The 23,029-nt window shown below is 32.7% G+C and overlaps 1 protein-coding gene and 1 pseudogene across 1 annotated transcript; both read right to left on the reverse strand.

The window, feature by feature from the left end:
- Positions 1-229: 229 nt before the first annotated feature.
- LOC128562272 (olfactory receptor 6C3-like) lies at positions 230-1,168 on the reverse strand. The gene has a single exon (XM_053557062.1). The coding sequence runs from the start codon at positions 1,166-1,168 to the stop codon at positions 230-232; it is 939 nt and encodes a 312-aa protein (XP_053413037.1).
- A 17,909-nt stretch (positions 1,169-19,077) lies between these two features.
- On the reverse strand, positions 19,078-20,018 carry LOC128562319 (olfactory receptor 6C6-like; annotated as a pseudogene).
- Between the last annotated feature and the right edge of the window lie 3,011 nt (positions 20,019-23,029).

Here is a 23,029-nt window from a genome sequence, read left to right on the forward strand (position 1 = left end):
TTTTTAAAAACATTTATAGTGTAAAACATTCTTTTTATTTAGATAACCAGAAAAGTGATTCATGTTTTAGTCAATGGTTTTCCATTCAAAATCATAAACCAATGATTACACTGAACCTACAGATCATATTAAAAGGAAGAGAATACTTAGTCACTTTCAGGTTAAAACAAAGCTGAAGCAAAAGAGCTCAGTACTTCACAGTGGCATTCAATCATGTGAGCATGTACTCTCATTTGTTTCGATGAAACACTACTTTATGAACCAAGGTTTTGAAAGCTTCTTTTACTTGCTGGTTTCTCAGAGTGTAAATAAAAGGGTTCAGCATGGGGGCTATTGAAGTGTTGAGAATAGCTACACCTTTGGTCAGTGATGCTCTTTCTTTGGCCGAAGGCTTGACATACATGAATATGCAGCTTCCATAAGAGATGGAGATGACAATCATGTGAGAGGAGCAAGTGGAGAAAGCCTTTTTCCTTTGACTGGCCGATGGAATTCTCACAATGGTGCAAGCGATGCATATGTAGGACAGAATCACTAATGCCAGTGTGAACAGCAGAGTGACAAAAGCAAAGTAAAAGCCAATCATCTCTAGAAGCCATGTATCTGAGCACGAGAGTTGCAAAATAGGGAAATAGTCACAAGAGAAGTGATCAATGACATTGGAAGCACAAAAGTCTAACTTGAGGATCAGCATGAGTGGTGGAAAAATGGTCATAAATCCTCCCAGCCATGAACTAACGACAAGCAAGCTACAAATTTTCTTGTTCATGATGGTGGTGTAATGAAGAGGCTTGCAGATGGCAACGTATCGATCATAAGACATGGCAGTCAGAAGAAAAAATTCAGACACACCCGTGCAGATGAAGAAAAACAATTGAGCTAAGCAGCTGTTATAGGAAATGGTCTTGTCTTTAGTAATGATTGCTCCCAAAAATCTGGGGATGGAAACACTGGTGAATGTGATTTCTAAGAAGGAGAAATTCCGGAGGAAGTAATACATGGGAGTCTTTAGATGAGAATCTATTAAGGTAAGGGTGATGATGGTTAGGTTTCCAGTGATGCTTAATATGTAAGTTATAAGTAAAAAGATAAAAATTATAACCTGAAGCTCTGGGCTGCCCGATATGCCCAAGAGTACAAATTCTGTGATCATCGTGTGGTTTCTCATAATATTTTTTTTCCTTGAACAAAATCTATTGGTGAAAAATAACAACAAAAAAGAATAAGTGAAACGTGAAGGAATTAACATTTTAAATGTTGCTATTAATAGCACCAATGAAAAGAAGCCATGGATCTTTATCCTTGTAAGAATTTCTGCAACATCCATTCATTCATAGAAATCATACACATCGTCTGTTGAAAGGGAAATGTTTATTCATAGATCTATGTTACAAGTCTCCTCACCAGTGGTTTTACATAACGCCTCTCCATATAATCAAATTTTGATATGTCCTTATATCTACAAGTTCTAGATCTCTACAACAATATTTTTTAATTATGTCTGTAGTTTGGATATTGAGACCGTTTATCGGTTTCTAAGATTATGTACTTTAAGGACTGAAATATCTAATTTTAAGTTTGAATTCTGATGTTATTTGCAAACTTACAAATTTCATTGGCGAAAATCAATGACCTAATCACAATTCCTGAACTTACTAGTAGCTATGATTATTTTTATTCTTAATATATATTCTTTTAAATATGCCTGACAGAAATAAACATGTTTGAAATCACAGAATATAGTAGTAGAGAGCTGTGGTTGTAAATGAGAGTAAAAGTTCTTAATTTATGAAAAAGGAAGAGGGGGCCAAATAAGTTAACAATATGTAGATAATAGACATACAGTAGAATTCCATATTTGACCACCTCCCTACATTGACCACCTCTTTACGTTGACCTAATTTTCATAGACCAGACATGCACCACATGTCCGTGTCAGTACAACAGACCTAGTTCCTTTCGTTGACCAACTCCATATATTGACCATTTTGTTACAGTTCCTTGGTGGTCAACTTACAGAGGTTCTACTATAGTTCTACAACATACTAATCAATTTATATCACTTTTGTTTGTTATTCAAATTAAAAATTGACTTTTTAAAATAAATTCAATCAGGTTTTTACTCTTAAAAATACCTGAAAGGAGGGCGGCGCCTGTGGCTTCAAGGAGTAGGGCGCCGGTCCCATATGCCAGAGGTGGCAGGTTCAAACCTAGCCCCGGCCAAAAACCACAAAAAAAAAAATAATAATAATACCTGAAAGGCATAAAAAAACTTGTAGGGAGTTTTTGATACCAAAATATCACAATTGTTTCTTTTCCTAAAGAGTAAATAATTAGAATAATTTGTTTTGAGGATTTACTTTACAGAAATTGCAAGCTTTGAAATGTAATCTGTCATACTCTGTCCTTCCCTTAGCAGACAGCATTCTGCCAGTTTTTAGTATTTGTCATAGTATTTTCTTTCTGTACTATGAACTGGCCACTCAGGAGGTGATAAGGATCAAAGCTGTTATTGTACATTTTTTTCTACTTTGTATTTTACTTTTCTAACCATAGATTCTCTTCCTTTAGGAATACGCACTTTTTTTTTTTTTGTCACTAGCATATCAGAAAAACTGACAGAACAAAAGGCAGAGATTGTTACTATGGTTTCAACAATGGTTGAAACATATTGAAATATAAAATTAATAAGAATATATATGTCAAAGGAATAATTTAGGGATGCCTATAATTTATTTCAATAAAATAAACTTTTGGCTAGGAGAAAGGCAAAAATCTGTCAATTTGTTAATTTATTGATAAGTACTGAACACACAGTCTGATGATACCAATCAGAAATATAATCATAGATTTAACGGTTGATTTGCTTAAAATGTAAAATTTAAGGCATTCATAATAGTCTTTAGGAGACTTTTTTTAATCATTTACCTTCTTGCCTCTGTCTATAACATGAAAGCCTCTCATGTTGAAAATACAGGTTGAATTGCATATATGATTTTTAACAACCTCTATTATTAGATAAAATCAATTCCTCTTTTATCTTTTCATAAAAACACAAACATTGCTTTGTCCCACACTCCAAGAAGCTACTATTATAATCCTACAATTTTTAGAAAATACCTATTTAAGAAACCGGAATATAAAACCATTCAAAGCTCTCTGGATAAATGAATGATTGAGTACTACAATTTTACCTTCTCTTGTTACTATATAAATCCCTGAGAAACTAAAGTGAAGAAAGGAAGGATGCAAGGAGAAATAAATTCAAGAGATGTTGTGATGTCATGACATACCTTTTTGGAAAGCCAAGCAATATAGCAAGATAAACGCAAAAATGTACCGATGAGTTTATACAGCCTGGTTTCCTTTGGCTGTACTTAATTTTCTTAATATGCGCATGGCACTCAGTCTGGACTCAGGAGATAATTCATTCTCAAGTCCTGTGGGGTTAAACTCAAGGCTGAATTACTCCAAGGTGGACATTTCCTTGAGGGTAGTACCATCATTTTATTTATTTATACATCTCCCTCATCACAAAGCAGAATGAATAACTAAAGAAAGCATTTTAAAATCTTCAAAAATAAGAAAAGTACTTGAAAATTCAGCTTTTGATTTTTAATTAAAAAATTAAAATACGCTCAAAGTTATGAGAATCAAGTGTCACAGTAGTATATAGTGACATATGGAATAGCCCTATGTTTCCAACAAATCTCCATTTTCCCTCAAATCTTCAAATTTATCAATATTAAACATTTATAGTGTACTCTGCTTGGTATTTTTTCTACATATTCACCCACAAACATAGTCATATTTACACATTCAAAGAGATGCTTTCTTTGTATAGCAATGTTATTTTACTACACAAAATACAATATTCTGCAATCTTTTTTTCTTAGTTAACAACATATACCAGATATCATTTCTTGTCAAACTTTCTAAACAGAAATCATCCTTTTGTAACAACTGCATAAAATATCAGAGGAGACCTGTACACAATTTAAAAATTTTATTATAGATTAAATTTATGGAATTATATTGTTACAAATGGAATTATATTCATTTGCATATATACAAGTATTGGTATGACATACATGTAAGCAGTAAATTTTGATAGATGCAAACTCTTTGTTATGCAAGCAAATATTGTTCATTCTATATAACTCTATTTATGCATCCATTAACCATTCCCACTTTGTAATAATTAAAATAATTAAGTTAAATTTAAAAAAATTAAAAAAAATAAATGAACCCTTTTCATTTCATTGCATCCTAACCAGCATTGACTGTTATAGATTACTTTAAGGTTTTACAGGCTGGACATGGTGACTCATGCCTATAATCCTAGCACTTTGGGAAGGGAGGAAGTGGGTTCTCTTGAGCTGAGATCAGCCTAAGTAAGAGTGAGACCCCATCTCTACTAAAAATAGCAAAAATTAACCTGGCTTTTTAGAGGCCGCCTAAACTCCCAGCTACTTGGGAGGCTGAGACAGGAACCTCACTTGAACCCAGGAGTTTGAGGTTGCTGTGAGTTACACTGATGCCCTGGCACTCAAGCTTGGGCAAAAGAGTAAGACTCTATCTCAATAATAAAAAAAAGTTTTATAAACAGATTTTAAAAAATTTGTTATAATTAATTTAATATTAAAAACCAGATCAAAAATGTCTGGCATTTGAGGTTAAAGAGTGTCAATTTCTTTTAAACATACAAAATTTATTTAACCCTTCTGAGCATCAGTTTCCTTACTCATAAAGACCAATAGTCCTAACTCACACAATAGTGTCAATATTGAATGGTATAATGTATTCAACATAGTGCTGGAAGTTCTAGCCAATACAATTAGGCAAGACAAGGAAATAAAGGGAATCCAAATGGGAGCAGAGGAGGTCAAACTCTCCCTCTTTGCTGACGACATGATCTTATACTTAGAGAACCCCAAAGACTCAACCACAAGACTCCTAGAAGTCATCAAAAAATACAGTAATGTTTCAGGATATAAAATCAATGTCCACAAGTCAGTAGCCTTTGTATACACCAATAACAGTCAAGATGAGAAACTAATTAAGGACACAACTCCCTTCACCATAGTTTCAAAGAAAATGAAATACCTAGGAATATACCTAACGAAGGAGGTGAAGGACCTCTATAAAGAAAATTATGAAATCCTCAGAAAGGAAATAGCAGAGGATATTAACAAATGGAAGAACATACCATGCTCATGGCTGGGAAGAATCAACATTGTTAAAATGTCTATACTTCCCAAAGCAATCTACCTATTCCATGCCTTTCCTATCAAAATACCAACATCGTACTTTCAAGATTTGGAGTAAATGATTCTGTGTTTTGTATGGAATTGGAAAAAACCCCGTATAGCTAAGGCAGTTCTTAGTAATAAAAATAAAGCTGGGGGCATCAGCATACCAGATTTTAGTCTGTATTACAAAGCCATAGTGGTCAAGACAGCATGGTACTGGCACAAAAACAGAGACATAGACACTTGGAATGGAATTGAAAACCAAGAAATGAAACTAACATCTTACAACCACCTAATCTTTGATAAACCAAACAAGAACATACCTTGGGGGAAAGACTCCCTATTCAATAAATGGTGTTGGGAGAACTGGATGTCTACATGTAAAAGCCTGAAACTGGACCCACACCTTTCCCCACTCACAAAAATTGATTCAAGATGGATAAAGGACTTAAACTTAAGGCATGAAACAATAAAAATCCTCCAAGAAAGCATGGGAAAAACACTGGAAGATACTGGCCTGGGGAAAGACTTCATGAAGAAGACTGCCATGGCAAATGCAACAACAAAAATAAACAAATGGGACTTCATTAAACTGAAAAGCTTCTGTACAGCTACTGAGACAACAACCAAAGCAAAGAGACAACCTACACAATGGGAAAGGATATTTGCATATTTTCAATCAGACAAAATCTTGATAACTAGGATCTATAGAGAACTCAAGTTAATCCACATGAAAAAAGCCAACAATCCCATATATCAATGGGCAAGAGACATGAATAGAACCTTCTCTAAAGATGACAGACGAATGGCTAACAAACACATGAAAAAAATGTTCATCATCTCTTTATATTAGAGAAATGTAAATCAAAACAACCCTGAGATATCATCTAACCCCAGTGAGAATGGCCCAAATCTCAAAACTGCAGATGCTGGCGTGGATGTGGAGAGAAGGGAACACTTTTACACTGCTGGTGGGACTGCAAACTAGTACAACCTTTCTGGAAGGAAGTATGGAGAAACCTCAAAGCACTCAAGCTAGACCTCCCATTTGATCCTGCAATCCCATTACTGGGCATCTACCCAGAAGGAAAAAAATCCTTTTATCATAAGGACACTTGTACTAGACTGTTTATTGCAGCTCAATTTACAATCGCCAAAATGTGGAAACAGCCGAAATGCCCACCAACCCAGGAATGGATTAACAAACTGTGGTATATGTATACCATGGCTATTCAGCTATTAAAAAAAATGGAGACTTTACATCCTTCTATTAACCTAGATGGAAGTGGAAGACATTATTCTTAGTAAAGCATCACAGAATGGAGAAGCATGAATCCTATGTACTCAATTTTGATATGAGGACAATTAATGACAATTAAGGTTATGGGGGGGGAGGAAAAGCAGAAAGAGGGACAGAGGGAGGGGGGTGGGGCCTTGGTGTGTGTCACACTTTATGGGGGCAAGACATGATTGCAAGAGGGACTTTATGTAACAATTGCAATCAGTGTAACCTGGCTTATTGTACCCTCAATGAATCCCCAACAATAAAAATAAATAAATAAATAAATAAAGTGCTTAGCAGAGTAGTCCAGGTATAATAAATGCTGAGTATATAAATGTTATATATTTTTAAAATTTCGTATTCACCTTTTAACAGAAAGATTGAATTTAAAAATATTTTAATATTCTTGACCATGAATTACCTACTGATAAGCTTTGTTTACTTTCCATTGGATTTACTGTAGTATTTATTAGTCAGAGATATTATGAATTAAATCCTTGTTTTGTCTTATCTGTTATAGCATGTTTTCAGAGATATCCTTACTTTTTAACTTTTTATAAGGTGGTTCAACACTGAAAGATTAGACAGCTTACCATGAACTCTTGTAGCCTATTTTTCTTAGAACATCCTTTTCTACGTATCTGAAATTTACACAAACATGTTTTTCTTTTACACTTATACCTTTAATCTACCCAGAATTTATTTTTATGTGAAATATAGATTTCTTTTTGTTGTCGTTATAATGTGGAGCCAACTTTCCTCACACCATTAGGCTAGAGACAATTTGAGAGAGTACATTAAGTTCCTCAGAGCACCAATGATTTGTCATCCTGTGTTAGTACTATCTCTAGCCCAGAGTTCTTATAAGATATACATGTATTTAACATTTAAAATTTAAAATTTACTCTTAGTTATTTTGAAAGATACCGTTGCATTGTGCAAATTAGGTATGATCTTATCCAAAAAATAAATAAGTGGGCAGTGCCTGTGGCTCAAAGGAGTAGGGCACCGGCCCCATATGCCGGAGGTGGCAGGTTCAAACCCAGCCCCAGCCAAAAACTGCAAAAAAATAAACAAACAAACAAATAAATAAATAAGTGAGGTGATGCATATGTTATTCAGTTTGGTTTAAACATTCCACATTGTATATCAAATCATCACATTGTTCCCTATAATTGTACACAATTTTGATTTTAATTAAAAATGAAATAAAAATAAAAAATAAACTATTCTGCCACGGGAGAAAATGTCTACATGCAGTCTTTTACTTTGGAATGAAAGTCAATATACTGAAATATTATATATATTTAAAACACCATATATATGTCTATCTCTCTTTTATATAAATATTATATATATATATATATATATATATATATATATATATATATATATATATATTTAACCTTGATTTGACATACTCCTCCTATGTCTCACTTTTCAGGTTAAAAAAAGTTTCTTAGTGCCCGCCACATAAAGTATATAATTTTAACAAGACAAAAATCCTGTAAGATTTGACTCACACATTTTATACTATCTATTCTCATCTCTCACTTTTTCCATTTCAGGATACCTGTGATTTATTTATTTATTTGTTTTGATAAACTAATACCTTTCCTTCCCCTTCAGGGCATTTGCACATATTCTTCTGGCTGCTGGATGAGGCTCATCAATTCACTTCTACTCACCTGCCAATTCTACTTCAATTTTACGCTGTTTTGCAGTGTTGATTCTGTGATTTTTCCCCAAATTCTCATGTTTCCATAATGACTTATGCTTTATCATTGCAATAGTAATCCTATTTCAATTGCTAAGCAGATGTCATCCTTGCTAGATTCTGAATTACACAGCATAGGTCACACATGTGACTATTTAAATTTAAATATGAATTAATTACGATTAAATAAGTCAAATTTATTTCTTCAGTTTCACTAATTATGATACAACTTTTCAATAGTCAAATGTGGCTTGTGGATAATGAATTGGATAACATAGATTGTAGGAAATTTCCATTAATGCAAAAAATTATTGGGACAGCCCTGGGGAAGGAGTTATTTCTCCTTTTCTTACTCTTAGAGAACCAAGTACATGGTATCTTTTCCAGAATGTAGATTCTTTGCTCTGACTTCATCAGATTGGTCACTGTTTCTTGTAACTGCTGGTCTCTCTCACTCTCTCTTCTCTCTCTCGTCCCTCTCTCTGTCTCTCTTTCTCTCTCTCTCAGACACACACACACACACACACACTTTTCTTTAAAAGTTTCTACATATCTCAAGTTCAGGTAATCTATGAAATCTTCTGTTAGCAGAGTCAGGATTAGTTGATTTCTCTTTTCTGTCCTCCTGTTATATTGTCATCTTATTCATTTGTAATTACTCGTACATATTTGTTTCCATTGAAAGCTACCTTGACACAATGGTCCTTGGTTAGTTCATATTTATATAGATGTTATCCGTGTCAGATAAACTTGATCATGTCCTTTTGTCATATTGCCACATCATAGTTACTAATCTAATGTTAAAAATGTTGGCATCTACGCTCATGAGAAATATCAGACTATAGTCTGCAATTTATTTTTCTGGTCACAAATAAGGGTAATGCCAGTCTCATAAAAAGAGTTGGTTAATTTTCTCTTCTGTCTGCTTTCTAGAACAGATGTAAAAGATGTGAAGACTTGTATTAATTTCTTTCTTTAAAGTTTGGTGGCATTCACCAGTCCAGTGAAACCATCTGATCCTGATGTTTCATTTTCAGAGTGTTTCAATACCACATTCAAATTATTTAATAGATAAAGGAATACTCAAGTTACTATGCCTTCTTTAGTGAGTTCTGGTAGTTATATCATTAGGAATTGATCCATTTCACCTGATTTAAAATTTAGGCATATGTGGTATTTGTAGAGCTCTCTATCTTTTTTATGTCTGTGGGATCTAGCTATGCCTTCTCTTTCTTTTGTGATCTGTAATTTGCATCTTTTCTCATATTTTCTTTGGTTACCCTCAATAGGCATTTATCAATTTAATGGATTTTTAAAAAAATATTCTTGATTTTTAAATAATTTATTGTAATTGATTTCAGCACTGCAAGTACATTTTTCTTATCTTGAAGAATTGTATAGTAGTAAAGTCAGGACTTTCAGTGTACTCACTACCTGAATATTGTACTTTGTACACCATAGGTGATTTTTAGTGCCTTTCCCCTACCAACCTCCCTCATTGTTATTTTCCAGTGTCCATTATACTACTTTACATATGTACCCATTATTTAGTTTCTCCTGGTAAGTAAGAACACGTGATATTTGTTTTTCTGCTTCTGGGATAGAATAATGGTCTACAGTTCCATCCAAGTTTGCAGTCCTACCAACAGTGCATAAGTATTTCTTTCCTTCAGCGTCCACACCATTCTGTTGTTTGGTGATTTTTTTTTTTTGATGAAAGTCATTCTCACTGAAGTTAGGTTATACCTCATTGTAGTTTTGATTTGCATTTCCTTGATGATTAGAGATGTTGAATGCTTTTTTGTGTTTCTTGGCCATTAGTCTATTTTCTTTTGAATTCAGCACACCAAAAAAATAAAAAATAATAACTATCATGACCAAGTGGCTTCATTCTAGGAATGCAAGGATAGTTCAATATACACAAATCTGTAAACGTGATACCCCACATAAACAGAAGCAAAAACAATGACCACATGATCACCTCAATAGATGCATAGAAAGCATTTGACAAAATTCAGCACCATTTTGTGATAAGAACTCTCAACAAAATAAGCACTGACAGAACATACCTCAAAATTATAAAAGCCATACTTGACAAATCCCAGCCAACATTATCCTGAATGATGAAAAATTGAAAGCGTTCCCACTTAGATCTGGCACTAGGCTAAGCTGCCAACTGTCACCATTTCTATTTAAAATAGTATTGAATGTCTAGCTAGGGCAATCAGAAAAGAGAATAAAATTAATGTTGTCCAGATGGGTAGGGAAGAGGTTAAATTTTTATTCTTTACTGATGATACTATCTTATATCTACAAAATCCCAGATATTATGCTAAGAGATTCCTGAAGCTGGTAAATAAAATCATCAGAGCTTCAATATACAAATTCAATGTATGCAAATCAATAGCATTCCAATACACCAAAACAGTCAAGCTGACAATCAAATCAAAGACTCAATACCTTTCACAATAGCAAAACATAAAATAAAATACCTAAAAAAATATTTAACCAGGGATGTAAAAGACCTCTGTAGGCAGAACTATGAATTACTGAGAAAGGAAATCACAGAAGATGTAAACAAATGGAAAAATACATCACGTTCATTGATCAGCAGAATTGACATTATTAAAATGTCTGTACTACCAGAATGACCTACAGATTCAAAGCAATCCCCATTAAAACACCAATGTCATTTTCCACAGATCTACAAAAAATATAATTATATACTTCATATGGAACCAGAAAAGAGGCTGACTAGCCAAAGCAACCTTAGGCAAAAAGGAATAATTGGAGACATCACTTTACCAGATGTTAAGCTATGTTACCAAGCTATGTTACAAGGCTATCATAACCAAAACAGCATGGTACTGACATAAGAACAGAAACATAGACCAATGGATCATAACAGAAAACCAAGATATCCTCGTACTGCCATATGATCTTTGACAAAGCTGCCAATAACATACCCTAGGGAGAAGAATTCTTATTCAATAAACAGGCTGGAAAAATTGAATAGCCACATATATAAATCACCATTCACAAAAATTAATTCAGGATGGATAACAGACTTAAGGCATGAAAGCATAAGAATTCTAGAAGAAAATGTTGGAAAAACTCTTAGATGTTGCCTAGGGAAAGGATTTGTGCAGAAGGCTCTAAAGGAAATTACTGCAACAACAAAAATTAATAAATGGAGCCTGATTAAATTAAAAGGAAATGAACAATGGAGCAACCTACAACATGGGATAAAATATTTGAATGCAATACATCTGATAAAGGACTTATCTATAAAGTGCTCAAGCAAATCAGAAAGAAAAAAATCAAACAACACTATAAAACAGTGGCCAAAAAATATGAACAGAAACTTTTCAAAAGAAGATAGACTAGTAGCCAATAGTCTAATTTCTAATTAGTCTAAATGGTCTAATGGCTAATAGTTTAATTTCATTATGGCCTGAGAATGCAAATTATATGAATACTAGTCTTTAAATCTGTTTATGAACTATAATTTTTTCTACCTTGGTGAATGTTTCATATTCCCTTAAGAAGGATTAGGTAACTGTCTACAGTAAGTGAGATATAAAGATAGAGAAAAGAAAAATATTATAGTATTTATCTTTAAAAACATCTCAGTCTTAGACAGCCTATCATAATGTAAATATAATCAGTCATCTATGTGAACAAAGAATAGGATAGATAGGTAATAATTCTGCTTTCTTTATCTATAAAAATTGAATATTAGTATTTAAGTGAAATATCATCATCCCTATCAACAGGCAGAATCAGTATTTTAACCTGAGTTTGTTAACTGAAGCTTCAGGGTTCTTTTTATTATAATCAAGCATTTTTGTGAAATTGTGGGATATACTTTTCTACTAATATTGTTCAAAACAGGTTTATATTCAGAAGGAATTGTGTGGAATTCTCAAATTTACATTGACTATCAAGTTCTAACTTTATTATAATACAAAGGGACAGGTGACACATTCATTTTATCATTTCAATTTTACTATCAGAGTTTTCATCTTTTATTACTACTTTATCATTAAAAGTCATAAGCATTTAAGATAATTAGCCTGTCTATGTGAAGAATAGCAAATACTTTTCTTCTTTTGGGTATTCCCTTGTCCTGTTTTGCACAGCAGTCATTGACCAAGATACTTTATTTTTTTCTACCTATGGAGAGCTCTAATTTTATTCAAAATATAACATATAAGCTTAAACTATCTTTATAGTCTGTGATTTCAAAGTTATTTAATTCTCATTAATCATATAATAAATTTAACATCACTATCCTATGTATACACATATAAAAGCACACATACTTTTAATATGGAATCATGTATTTCATGAAACAAGCACATAACATTCTCTTCACTCTTATTTCAGTCTATTCTATTCTATTGTTAATGGTTGAGAATATCAGTCAATTTTAAATTTCACTAATGTCTCAGAGTTACATCGCCAAAGACTGTAGCTTCAATAGCTCCCTATTTCATACTCATTTAATATCACTGAAGCATATGTTGTTGGTTATATACACACACATAGAAAGAAAGAATTCTGGGAAAAAGTCATAGTTATACAATGTAAGATATTTATAATAATTTAATTAATTCCATTAATTGTATCCATATATGTTTCAATAAAATTATTGTCTGAGAACACTACTAGTTTCACCTCAGTGGAAAATAAATATTTAGGCCAATAGACTAAAAGACGGTAGAGATGTGTTTAATCATTGATTATTCCCATGATATTAGGTATGAATTAATTATTGATTGAATTGTGGTTCTATTTTTATTACTGCATTAATATAATAAATTATATTTACATAATAAATTATAAATATTACATGTACATTTAGGCACCATAGTGTACACAGGAGTAAATTCAAGTAAAAAGGTAAACTCAATGATTATTTTATATTACATTCATGTATTAAATTATAAATAATAGATAAATACCATTAGGTGCCAGAGTGTATACTGTCATAAGTGCAAATACATAGATAACCTCAATGATCATTTAATTTTAGAATGAAATAAGTAAATTATTAAAATTTGACAGCTATGTATAAATATAAAATGTTATTAATTGGACTCAACTGTGTTTTAGGGTGTAATTCAGGTTTAAAAGGGTAAGTATATACTAGAGTGAGAACATGGAAAATTAGATGTCAGAAAAATAATCTCTTCTGAGTTCTATTTTCAATGAAAAGCAGGGGTTATTGTTCCCAATCATTCCAGGGGATGATTGTCTCATGGGGAAGAATTAATGGTCAAATAAAATCACTTTTAAATTTCTGCTATTTTTTTATGAGAAAGGAAATTTTTAAATGCGCATCCATTATGAGAGAAATTTTAACAACACACATGCTTCTATTTATAGCCATTCACAATATGCCAAACATTGTATTAACTACATTTACATTTTATGTATTTTCTTCATAATGACATGCACTAAGCACTGTTCTAAGTGAAACAAAGAAAATCCCACGAATTTGGTAATTTTCCCCCTTATGTCCATGAAACAAACGAAGAACAAGAGACAAAGAATTTAAGAAATTTTCTCAGAATTACCAAGGTTTTTACCTAAGAAGTCAGGATGATCTGACAGATACTTCCCTTAACAAACATACTATTATTTCCAGGTTATCTGTGGTATAACTTCCTTGTGATTTTGTTTCATTTTGATCACTACTACAAAAAACAAAGAAAGAAACAAAATTAGCTTTCTTTGGGACATCAAGCAAAGAAGGTGCTGAGAAGACTATGTCCTAAAAACAGCAAGACTTACTGAAGGAAAGATCTGTGAACATTAAAATGACCAGTGAAGGGCGGTGCCTGTGGCTCAAGGAGTAGGGCGCTGGCCCGATAGACGAGGTGGTGGGTTCAAAAATAGCCCCAGCCAAAACTGCCAAAAAAAAAAAAAAAAAAAAAAAAACAGTGGATCCTACTGTTGAAGGAAAAACTTCACACAAGTTAATTAACAGAATTTAATAAGCAACAAGTAACTTGTGAATAGGGTAGCCCTCCAAATAGGTTCAGAATGACCCTGTGGCTGCACACAGTCAGATAAAATTTATGGATAGAAAAAGAAAAGTGATGTATTGAAAACAGAAGTGAAGTACAGAAGCATTTGAACTGGTTACAGCTTGGTGTTTACCTTATTCGAACATGGTTTGTACAGTTGGGCACCTGTGATTAGCTGACACTGAGACTGGTACCAGAATATGTTACAGTCTATTTATACTTCAATTAGGTTACATTTCACTATGTTTGAAGAAATCTTTAGGCCAAATTTAAAATAGCTTTAGAGTAAACTTATTTAACATTACTAAAAGAGAAAAGAATGAGATGAGTTCTTTTGCCCCTCAGGACATGAAGCAGATGGTGAGTCTTGCAGGCAGCAATAAACAACAAAAATGATATACATTAAGAACCAATTTATGGCTGAAAAGAGATACTGAACAAAGCAAGAAAAAATTAATGAAATTTTTTCACATATGAGGTCTGACAATTAAGTTAATAAACTATTTCTAGAAAAAGTGCTGCACACCTCACTGCTGAACATCACTACAGTCAACGGTGAAGCACCTCCCCTTGGGAAGCCATGCACTGACGCCAGCACCTAGTCCACTCTTCAAAGCAATTTTAGAATTCTTTTTTCTGAAATGACCATTAGAGCTGTCATGGTGCAGCACACAAAAGCCACTCAGCAAGACACCACCACAAGTCAACATGGACACAGATGTAAGACACTGATATACCGAGGTTATGAAACTTTACCAAGTTTGTACAGTGCTGCCAAAGTAAGTGGATGGTGGCAAGTTCGCAAACTTAATGGTCAGACCTTGTACATCCTTCTACTTTCCTTTTGCACAATTATCTGGAGTTATTGCTTGGAGTACACTAAAGAGAAAATTTCTGAGTGCATGAGAGTAACAAATTGATCCCCTTTGGCAGTGCTTTTTGTTTTAAATGAGGTAAAATTTATGTAACAAAAAATTCACCATTTGACTCCTTTAAATGCATGACTATATGGTTGTTAGTATTTCATTTTCAAATAGCCTTATAAGGAAAATATTATTCTGGACACCATCACCACTGTATAATTGTACTCCATCACCACTGTATAATTCCAGAACATTTTTATCACTTCAAAAACAACTTCATATCCAACAGCCAGTCAGTCCCTTTCCCCCAGTACATACAACTACCTTCAATCTTTGCAAAGTTGCCTCTTCTGAACGTGTCACAACGATGGAATCATGTAGTGTGTGGACTTTTGTATCTTGAAGCATAATGTTTTCAAGATTCATCTGTGCATGAACCTTATATCCTGTACAAAGCATGTCTGTAGCATGCATCAGTACTTCATTCCCTTTTATGGGTGACTAATATCCGTGGTGCGCACGTGTATGCACGTATATAGGTATATGTATACATACCACATCTATCCATCGCTTGCTTCATGGATATTTACATTGTTTCCCTTGGCCAGTATGCATGATGTTGATATTAATATTCCTGCATACGTTTTTCTGTGAACATGTGTTTTCAATTCATATACGTAAAATTTATGGGCCACAGGTAATTTTTCATTACATTCTTGAGGACTTGCACTATTTTGCATTACCACGAGAAATGTGTGAGGGTTCTAGCTGCATGTTGTGCAGTGGCTGTATGGTGGTATGTCATTGTGGTTTTGATTTGAATTTCTCTGATAACTAATGATTTTGACTGTACAGTGTGTCCCTTATGGATACCCTTATTTTCAGGTTCTTATTGCTTACATGTCTACATCTACTCTACTTAATCCCCCTTTTTTGTTGTTGTTGAGCTTTAGGTCTTCTTATTGTTACGTGTTAGGGGTTTATTTTATATAAATATAACCAAATCAGTGCAAGACATACCAAAAAAATCTTCAAAGACATTAAAGAAGACCTAAATAAATGAAAATAAATCCCATGTTCATGGAATGAAAGACTTAACAGTGTTAACAAAAATACTATATTCCCCACACATCTATAGATGGAGCACAATCCTTATAAAAGTTCCAATAGTTTTTTTTTTTTTTGCATAAATGGACAAGTTAATCCTATTAACAAAATTCTTACAAAATTACAAGGGACCTTAAAGAGCCAAAACAATATTGAAAAAGAGAGAAAAAATTGGAAGACATATTTTTCTCAGATTTTAAAATTTATTGCCAACTATAGTAATCAAGACCATGTGATATTATAATAACAATAGACAAATAGATCAATGGAATAGAATTGAGAGTCTAATAATAGACCTACATATTTATGGTCTATTGACTTTCACAAGGGTGCTGGAATCATTCAATAGAAAAATAATAGTGTTTTCAACAAACAATGTCAAAGAATGCACATGGAAAAAAGAAAAAATTTATTTCCACTTCACACCATATAAAAATCAACTCAAAAGACAGTAAAGACCTAATTACTTGTAAGAGCTGACACTAAATTTCTCAGAAGGAACTTTAGGTACAAAAAAATATTTTCTATCTTGGATTAGGCAATGATTTCTTTAATATGACACCAAAAACAAGAGCAAGAAAAGAAAAAAAAGTAAGTTCAAGTCTATAAAAACTGACACATTCGTGCACCAAAGGACACTATCAAGAAAGCAAAAAGATAATCCAGAGAATAGAAAAAATATTTGCAAATCATTTGTCCAATATAAGTCTACTAATTTTAATAGAGGTTTTCAGGAACGTTGAGTACAAAAACATGGACTATCTACCATTTATTATTATTTGCTAAGAAAAAGCAGATGGTTAATAGGTTTGGCTTAAAGTCATGCAACAAATCAGAATGCAAATACAAAATTAAATTCTTTCTATTCAGGGCCAGAGGGGTAATATTTCAATTATCAATCACCTTAGATTTTTTCACTCATACGCTCTGATGGCTTTTTATATACAATAAATAGGTAACCACATATATTTTAGGAATTTCTTTTTAGGTCATTATTATATCTGACAGAATATTGATGATATTTCTTGCTTAAAATGCATTAGACATATTTGCATTTATGTAGAAGTAAGAAGAGAGAAAAATCCAAGAATGATTTTTAAAATCTCATTTCACTTTTTCCAAATACCCAGGTTTTCAACAGTTTGCCGCAGTTTGGTCTAAATATCTCTGGGACCATTTCCTTGAGTTTCAGATTTATTGATATTATTGCATATCAACTCTCAAAATAACTCATTACCTCTCTAACTTTTATCTCTAACTTAAAAATCTGTGATCCCATTCTCAACACTTTTAATAAAGAAATATTTATATAGTAAAGCATCACAAGAATGGAGAAGCATGAATCCTATGTACTCAATTTTGATATGAGGACAATTAATGACAAGGTTATGGGGGGAAGCAGAAAGAGGGACGGAGGGAGAGGGGTGGGGCCTTGGTGTGTGTCACACGTTATGGGGGCAGGACATGATTGCAAGAGGGACTTTGCCTAACAGTTGCAATCAGTGTAACCTGGCTTGTTGTACCCTCTATGAATCCCCAACAATAAAAAATAAATAAATAAATAAAAAAGAAATATTTATCTTAATTGCATAGATTTGTAAACAGAACAAAACACCAAAAAACCTCTCGTGAACCGCATGCCTCAGAAAATCACTTTAGACAAGTTTATGTTTCTAGAACCTACTCCAAGTAAATTAAAAAGTTATTTTAGGGATGAGAACATGGAATTTGTATTCAGATAAGCTAAGCAGGTGGGTGATTTTCATTCACTATAAATTTTCAGATCTATGAACCTACAAAATTAAGTGCTAGTGCATTTCAGGCCACATAAGCTTTTTATGACTTGAAGCTTGCCTTTTTTTCTAGCATGGTTGCATGATATTCCAAATGAAATATTTCCCTCCAGGACCTCTAACATTTACTGAGAGACCCAGCTGTGCTTGGTGCAGATCTGGGGTAACTTGATACCTACTATTTCATTTTCAAATAGCCTTATAAGGAAAATATGATCATGATGATGACAGCCATTTTATAAATAGAAAAACATGGCAACAGAGAGTTTAAGAAACTGGATCAGACTCATATTTAAATCCTAGATGAGTGGCTCAAAAGTCTACACTCTGAATTGTCAGGTTTGTAATACTAGGTAGTGACATTGGAAGTATTTCCTAGTACCCCAGAGGTTGTGCCTGTTGCTCAAGTCATGACAGAGACATTCTTTTACCATGTCTTTCCCATATATCACGACCCTCACCAGAATTTCCATTTTCTGAACTGCATTTCTGACTCGTGAAAATAATTCAATGCTCATTATCATGCCCCAATAATTCCGTATATAGCTGTATCATAAAAATCATACAACTTGGTCTTTATTGGTTTCCTTACTTATTTCCTGTACTTCAAGGTATGAAATGTTAATGGGAAAAATATTTATGTCCAGAATAGTAGCTAGGATAGGATAAACCTATAATAAATAGATGTTAAATTAAATAACTACTTACATTTAATAAGATGAACGATGCATGATATATTAATACGTAATTAAAGTAGGCTGTTGGAGGTGATTTTGTTTGTTTTTTGAGGAAATGAGTACCGTGTCTTGGAAAGTAAATTTAATGTTTGTGTTGAAACTTGAGGATAGGGCTATTACTCTCTTACAGTAAAGAATGCTAATCGTAAAGGAAAATAGGAAAGGTGAATCATGCTGAAGGTTTGGTTAATGTTATGAGAAAATTAATTCAAGGAGAAATTAAGTAAAGTGAAACAATAAGTTAAAAACTTATTTTCTTTTTTCTGCAAGATTTTTACATGAGTACTTTTTTTATTTTTTGAAATATGCAAAGAAAATCTTTTGGATTGTATCCTTGAAGGCTTGTTTCACCTGCTGGTTCCTTAGGGTGTATATGAAAGGGTTTAATAAAGGGGCAACAGAGGTATAAATAATTGCTACACCTTTGGATAAAGTCACTCGTTCCTTTGCAGATGGCTTTGCATAAATAAAGATGCAGCTGCCATAAGTCAAGGAGACTACAATCATGTGAGACGAACACGTAGAAAAAGCCTTTGTTCTTTTCTGAGCAGAGGGGATTTTTAGAATGGTTTTAATAATGTACGTATAGGAAAGAATCACTAACAGCAAAGTGGCGGCCAGCGTTACAGCAGCTGAGACAAATGAAATCAACTCTAGTAAACGAGTGTCTGTGCAAGAAATCTGTAACACAGGGGATGTGTCACACATGAAATGATCAATTACTTTGGAAGCACAGAATTTCAGTTTCAGTCCCAAGATCAAAGGTGGAAAGGTAATCAAAAAGCCAGCTGTCCATGAACTGAGTACAAGTTGGTAGCACACTCTGTTGCTCATAATGATCGGGTAATGCAGAGGTTTGCAGATTGCTACATAACGATCAAAAGACATGGCAGCCAGTAAATAAAATTCAGTGACTCCTAATAAGAGGAAGAAGAATAACTGAGCTGCACAACTGTTGTAGGTAATGATTTTGTTTTTAGTCATTATGGTTATCAGGAATCTGGGTATACAGACTGTTGTCAGTGAGAATTCCAAGAAGGAGAAATTTCGGAGGAAAAATACATTGGAGTCTTGAGGCGGGGATCCAGCAGGGTAAGGAGGATGATAGATAAGTTCCCCATCACACTCAACATGTAGTTCAGAAAGAGAAATATACAAAGCACAATTTGCAATGGTGGGTCATCTGTCAGTCCCAGCAGAATGAACTCTATCTCTCTTGACTGGTTCTTCATTTCACATTTGAGGGCTATTATGTAACAAAGGAAAAGAGCCTCGAAAGCAGAAACAACAGAATTTTTAAAAGCTACAGACACAAGAAAAATATTTTGATAAAGCAGATGATACTTAAAATTATTGGAGAGATCAACCTAAGAGTCTTCTCATTGACTATTTCATGTAAGCCAACGTTATCTTCGTAGCAATAGTAAATTCTTTCTTTCATTCCCTTTTAAACTTTAAAGGTAATTTAAATTTTGGCAGATCACCTCCAAATGAATTCTGCTTAAATGTTCTAAATAGAATATAAGTATTACTTGAAATATATTTTCTGTGTATTTTTATAATGTATCGAAACAAATCTATACATTATTGCCAGTGTACATTTACAAGAATTATTCAAAACCTTTACCACAAAAAAGACTTAAATATTTCTTAAAGAACATATAAAAATATTGACAGCTACATATTTTCTCTGTTGAAAATTTTCTTACGTATGTCTTTATTTTGTGCTGAAATAGTGTTCTCTGCTTTCAAATACATCAATTTCTTATAATCAGTTGCATTGAACTTGTTTCTATGTAATCAGAAAGTATTAAATATTGCATTTACATAAAAAAGAAAAACCATGACAATTTACATATTAATGGCAGTTACTTGGCTTTTACTGAAGAATCGTTTCATTATATTCTAGATATTTCCTTCAAATTACAACTGACTTAACATATGCAAGATATATTGGTATAATTTTTCCCTGTGGGAATATGGTAGAAAGAAGAGTCAAATAATAAATGATAAGTATTCTCATTTTTATGTTATAAAATATTAAATTATTTCAAAAAGAAATTTATTGCAATACTTGTATGAGTAACATTCAGAGAAGAGATGCATTCTGGATGTTATAGGCACCTTCTAATACTTACCAATTCCTCTCAAACTTACTGAAATCACAGGACTCAGAAATTACAGTTTAGTTAGAATCCTTTCATACCAGATAAGATTTATATTCTATTCTTTCTTAAATATTTAAACTTAAATAAACATTTCATTTATAAAAATTCTGAATAAAAATGTGATCCTCTAAGCAAAATCAAACGATTTAAAAAAATCTCTCAGATAAAAGGAACCCAAACTTCATAATGTCTCCCAATTACATATTAATAATAGGTCTAGTTTGTCATTTTGCTCAGTTTTATCATTTATCGAGGGAATTAATTGAAATAAAAAGAAGAAAAAAGTGTCCTCTGGAGACTGTAGTTCAGGATGTAGCAATTATGTAAAAAAAAAAAAGAAAGAAGAAAACAAAGAAGGAAATTAAAAAGCTATTGTGAATTGCTTTAACTGCAAACCTAAAGTGACATTCTCCCCCCCAAAAAATTAGAAATTATTTAAACTCCAAACAAAATGCCAATAAGAATTTCAGATCCAACGCCTGGAAAAATTTCTAAGTGTAAGATTGTTTATCCCAAGCAGAAAACTCTCTTTGCTTCCTTTACAAAATATAGTAATATTTCATTAAATTGATTGTTACCACAATCTGAGAGGTGTCAGTACTTAAATGCTTCCTATTTATTTTTATTTTGAAATAATAAGAAACTTAAAGAAAAGTTACAAAAATACAAGGAACTTGTATTCCTGAGCAGTTTGATGTCCAATCTCCTGCCCAATATTCTAGTACACATTTATTATGAAAAAGAATATTTTACAACATAACTACGTGTAACCATAAATATCAGAACATTTATATATTACTAATATTTAAAGTTTCAGTTCTGTTCAAGTTTACCAATTGTCTCAAAATTTCCCTTTATAGGAAAAAGAATACAGTTCAGAATGGTGTATTTCTTCATGATTAGATTGAATTCATTAACCTTTAGCAGAAATATCACAGAGGTAAGGAAGTCTTCTCATTAAATCCTTATCTGGTATCATGCTATTTATTTCATTTTTTTATGGATGATATTTTCTTTGATTTATTGATTAACATAGCAATTTAGCAACTTGGTAAGTTGGGTCACAAACCACATCTTAAAAAGTTTAAGAATGTTAAAACCATACCAAGTGTTCTTTCCAAACACTATAGAATTAAACTATATATTACTATCAGAACTGGTAAGTTCACAGATACATGGAAACTAAACAACGCACTCCCAAGAAAATAATGAATCAAAGAAAAAAAAGTCAAAAAGAAATTGAAAAATATCTTGAGAAAAAATAATATGAAAACACAATATACCCATACTTACAGGATGCAATTAAAACAGTACTAAGAGGAAAACTTACAGCAATAAACACCTACATTAAAAAGGAAGAAAGATCTCAAATAAAAAATGAAAAGAATGATATCCTTCAAAACTAGAAAAAGAACCAATAGTATCCAAAGTTAGTAGAAGGAAATAATAAAGATTATGGCAGAAATGTATAAAGAATAAAAATAATAGAAAATACGGTGAAACTAATTGTAGGTTTTTGAATACAATTAAATAACCCTTAACTAAAGTTGCTAAGAAGAAAGACAGAAAACGCAAGTAAATTCAATCAGAAATGAAAGAGAGAGCATGAAAACTGATGCCACAGAAGTAAAAATAATCATTAGATAACTATGAACAATTATACATTAAGAAATTGGATAGAATAAATGGATAATTCCTAGAAACACACAACCTATCAAGACTGAATTATGAAGAAATACAGATTGAATCAGTATTCAAACCCTTCCAAAAAGAAAAGCCCAGAATCTGATGTATTCATTGTTAATTCTACCCAACTTTTTTAAAAAAATTAATACTGATTCTTGTCAATCTTTCCCCCAAAGTGAAGAGAGTGTGATGTTTCCTGGCTCATTTTATACGGTTACCATTATCTTGTCACAAAAGCCAGAAAAGGGCACTAGAAGAAAAAAAAATGCTTCAGGCCAATATATTTATGAACATAAATGAAAAACTTCAACAAAATACCAGAAAACTGAATCCAACTTAACATTAAAAAAAACATACACTGTGCCATATGGGATTTATCCATGGGATGC

This window comes from Nycticebus coucang, chromosome 12 (genome assembly GCF_027406575.1).
Source record: "Nycticebus coucang isolate mNycCou1 chromosome 12, mNycCou1.pri, whole genome shotgun sequence".
In the NCBI taxonomy this organism is placed as follows: domain Eukaryota; kingdom Metazoa; phylum Chordata; class Mammalia; order Primates; family Lorisidae; genus Nycticebus; species Nycticebus coucang.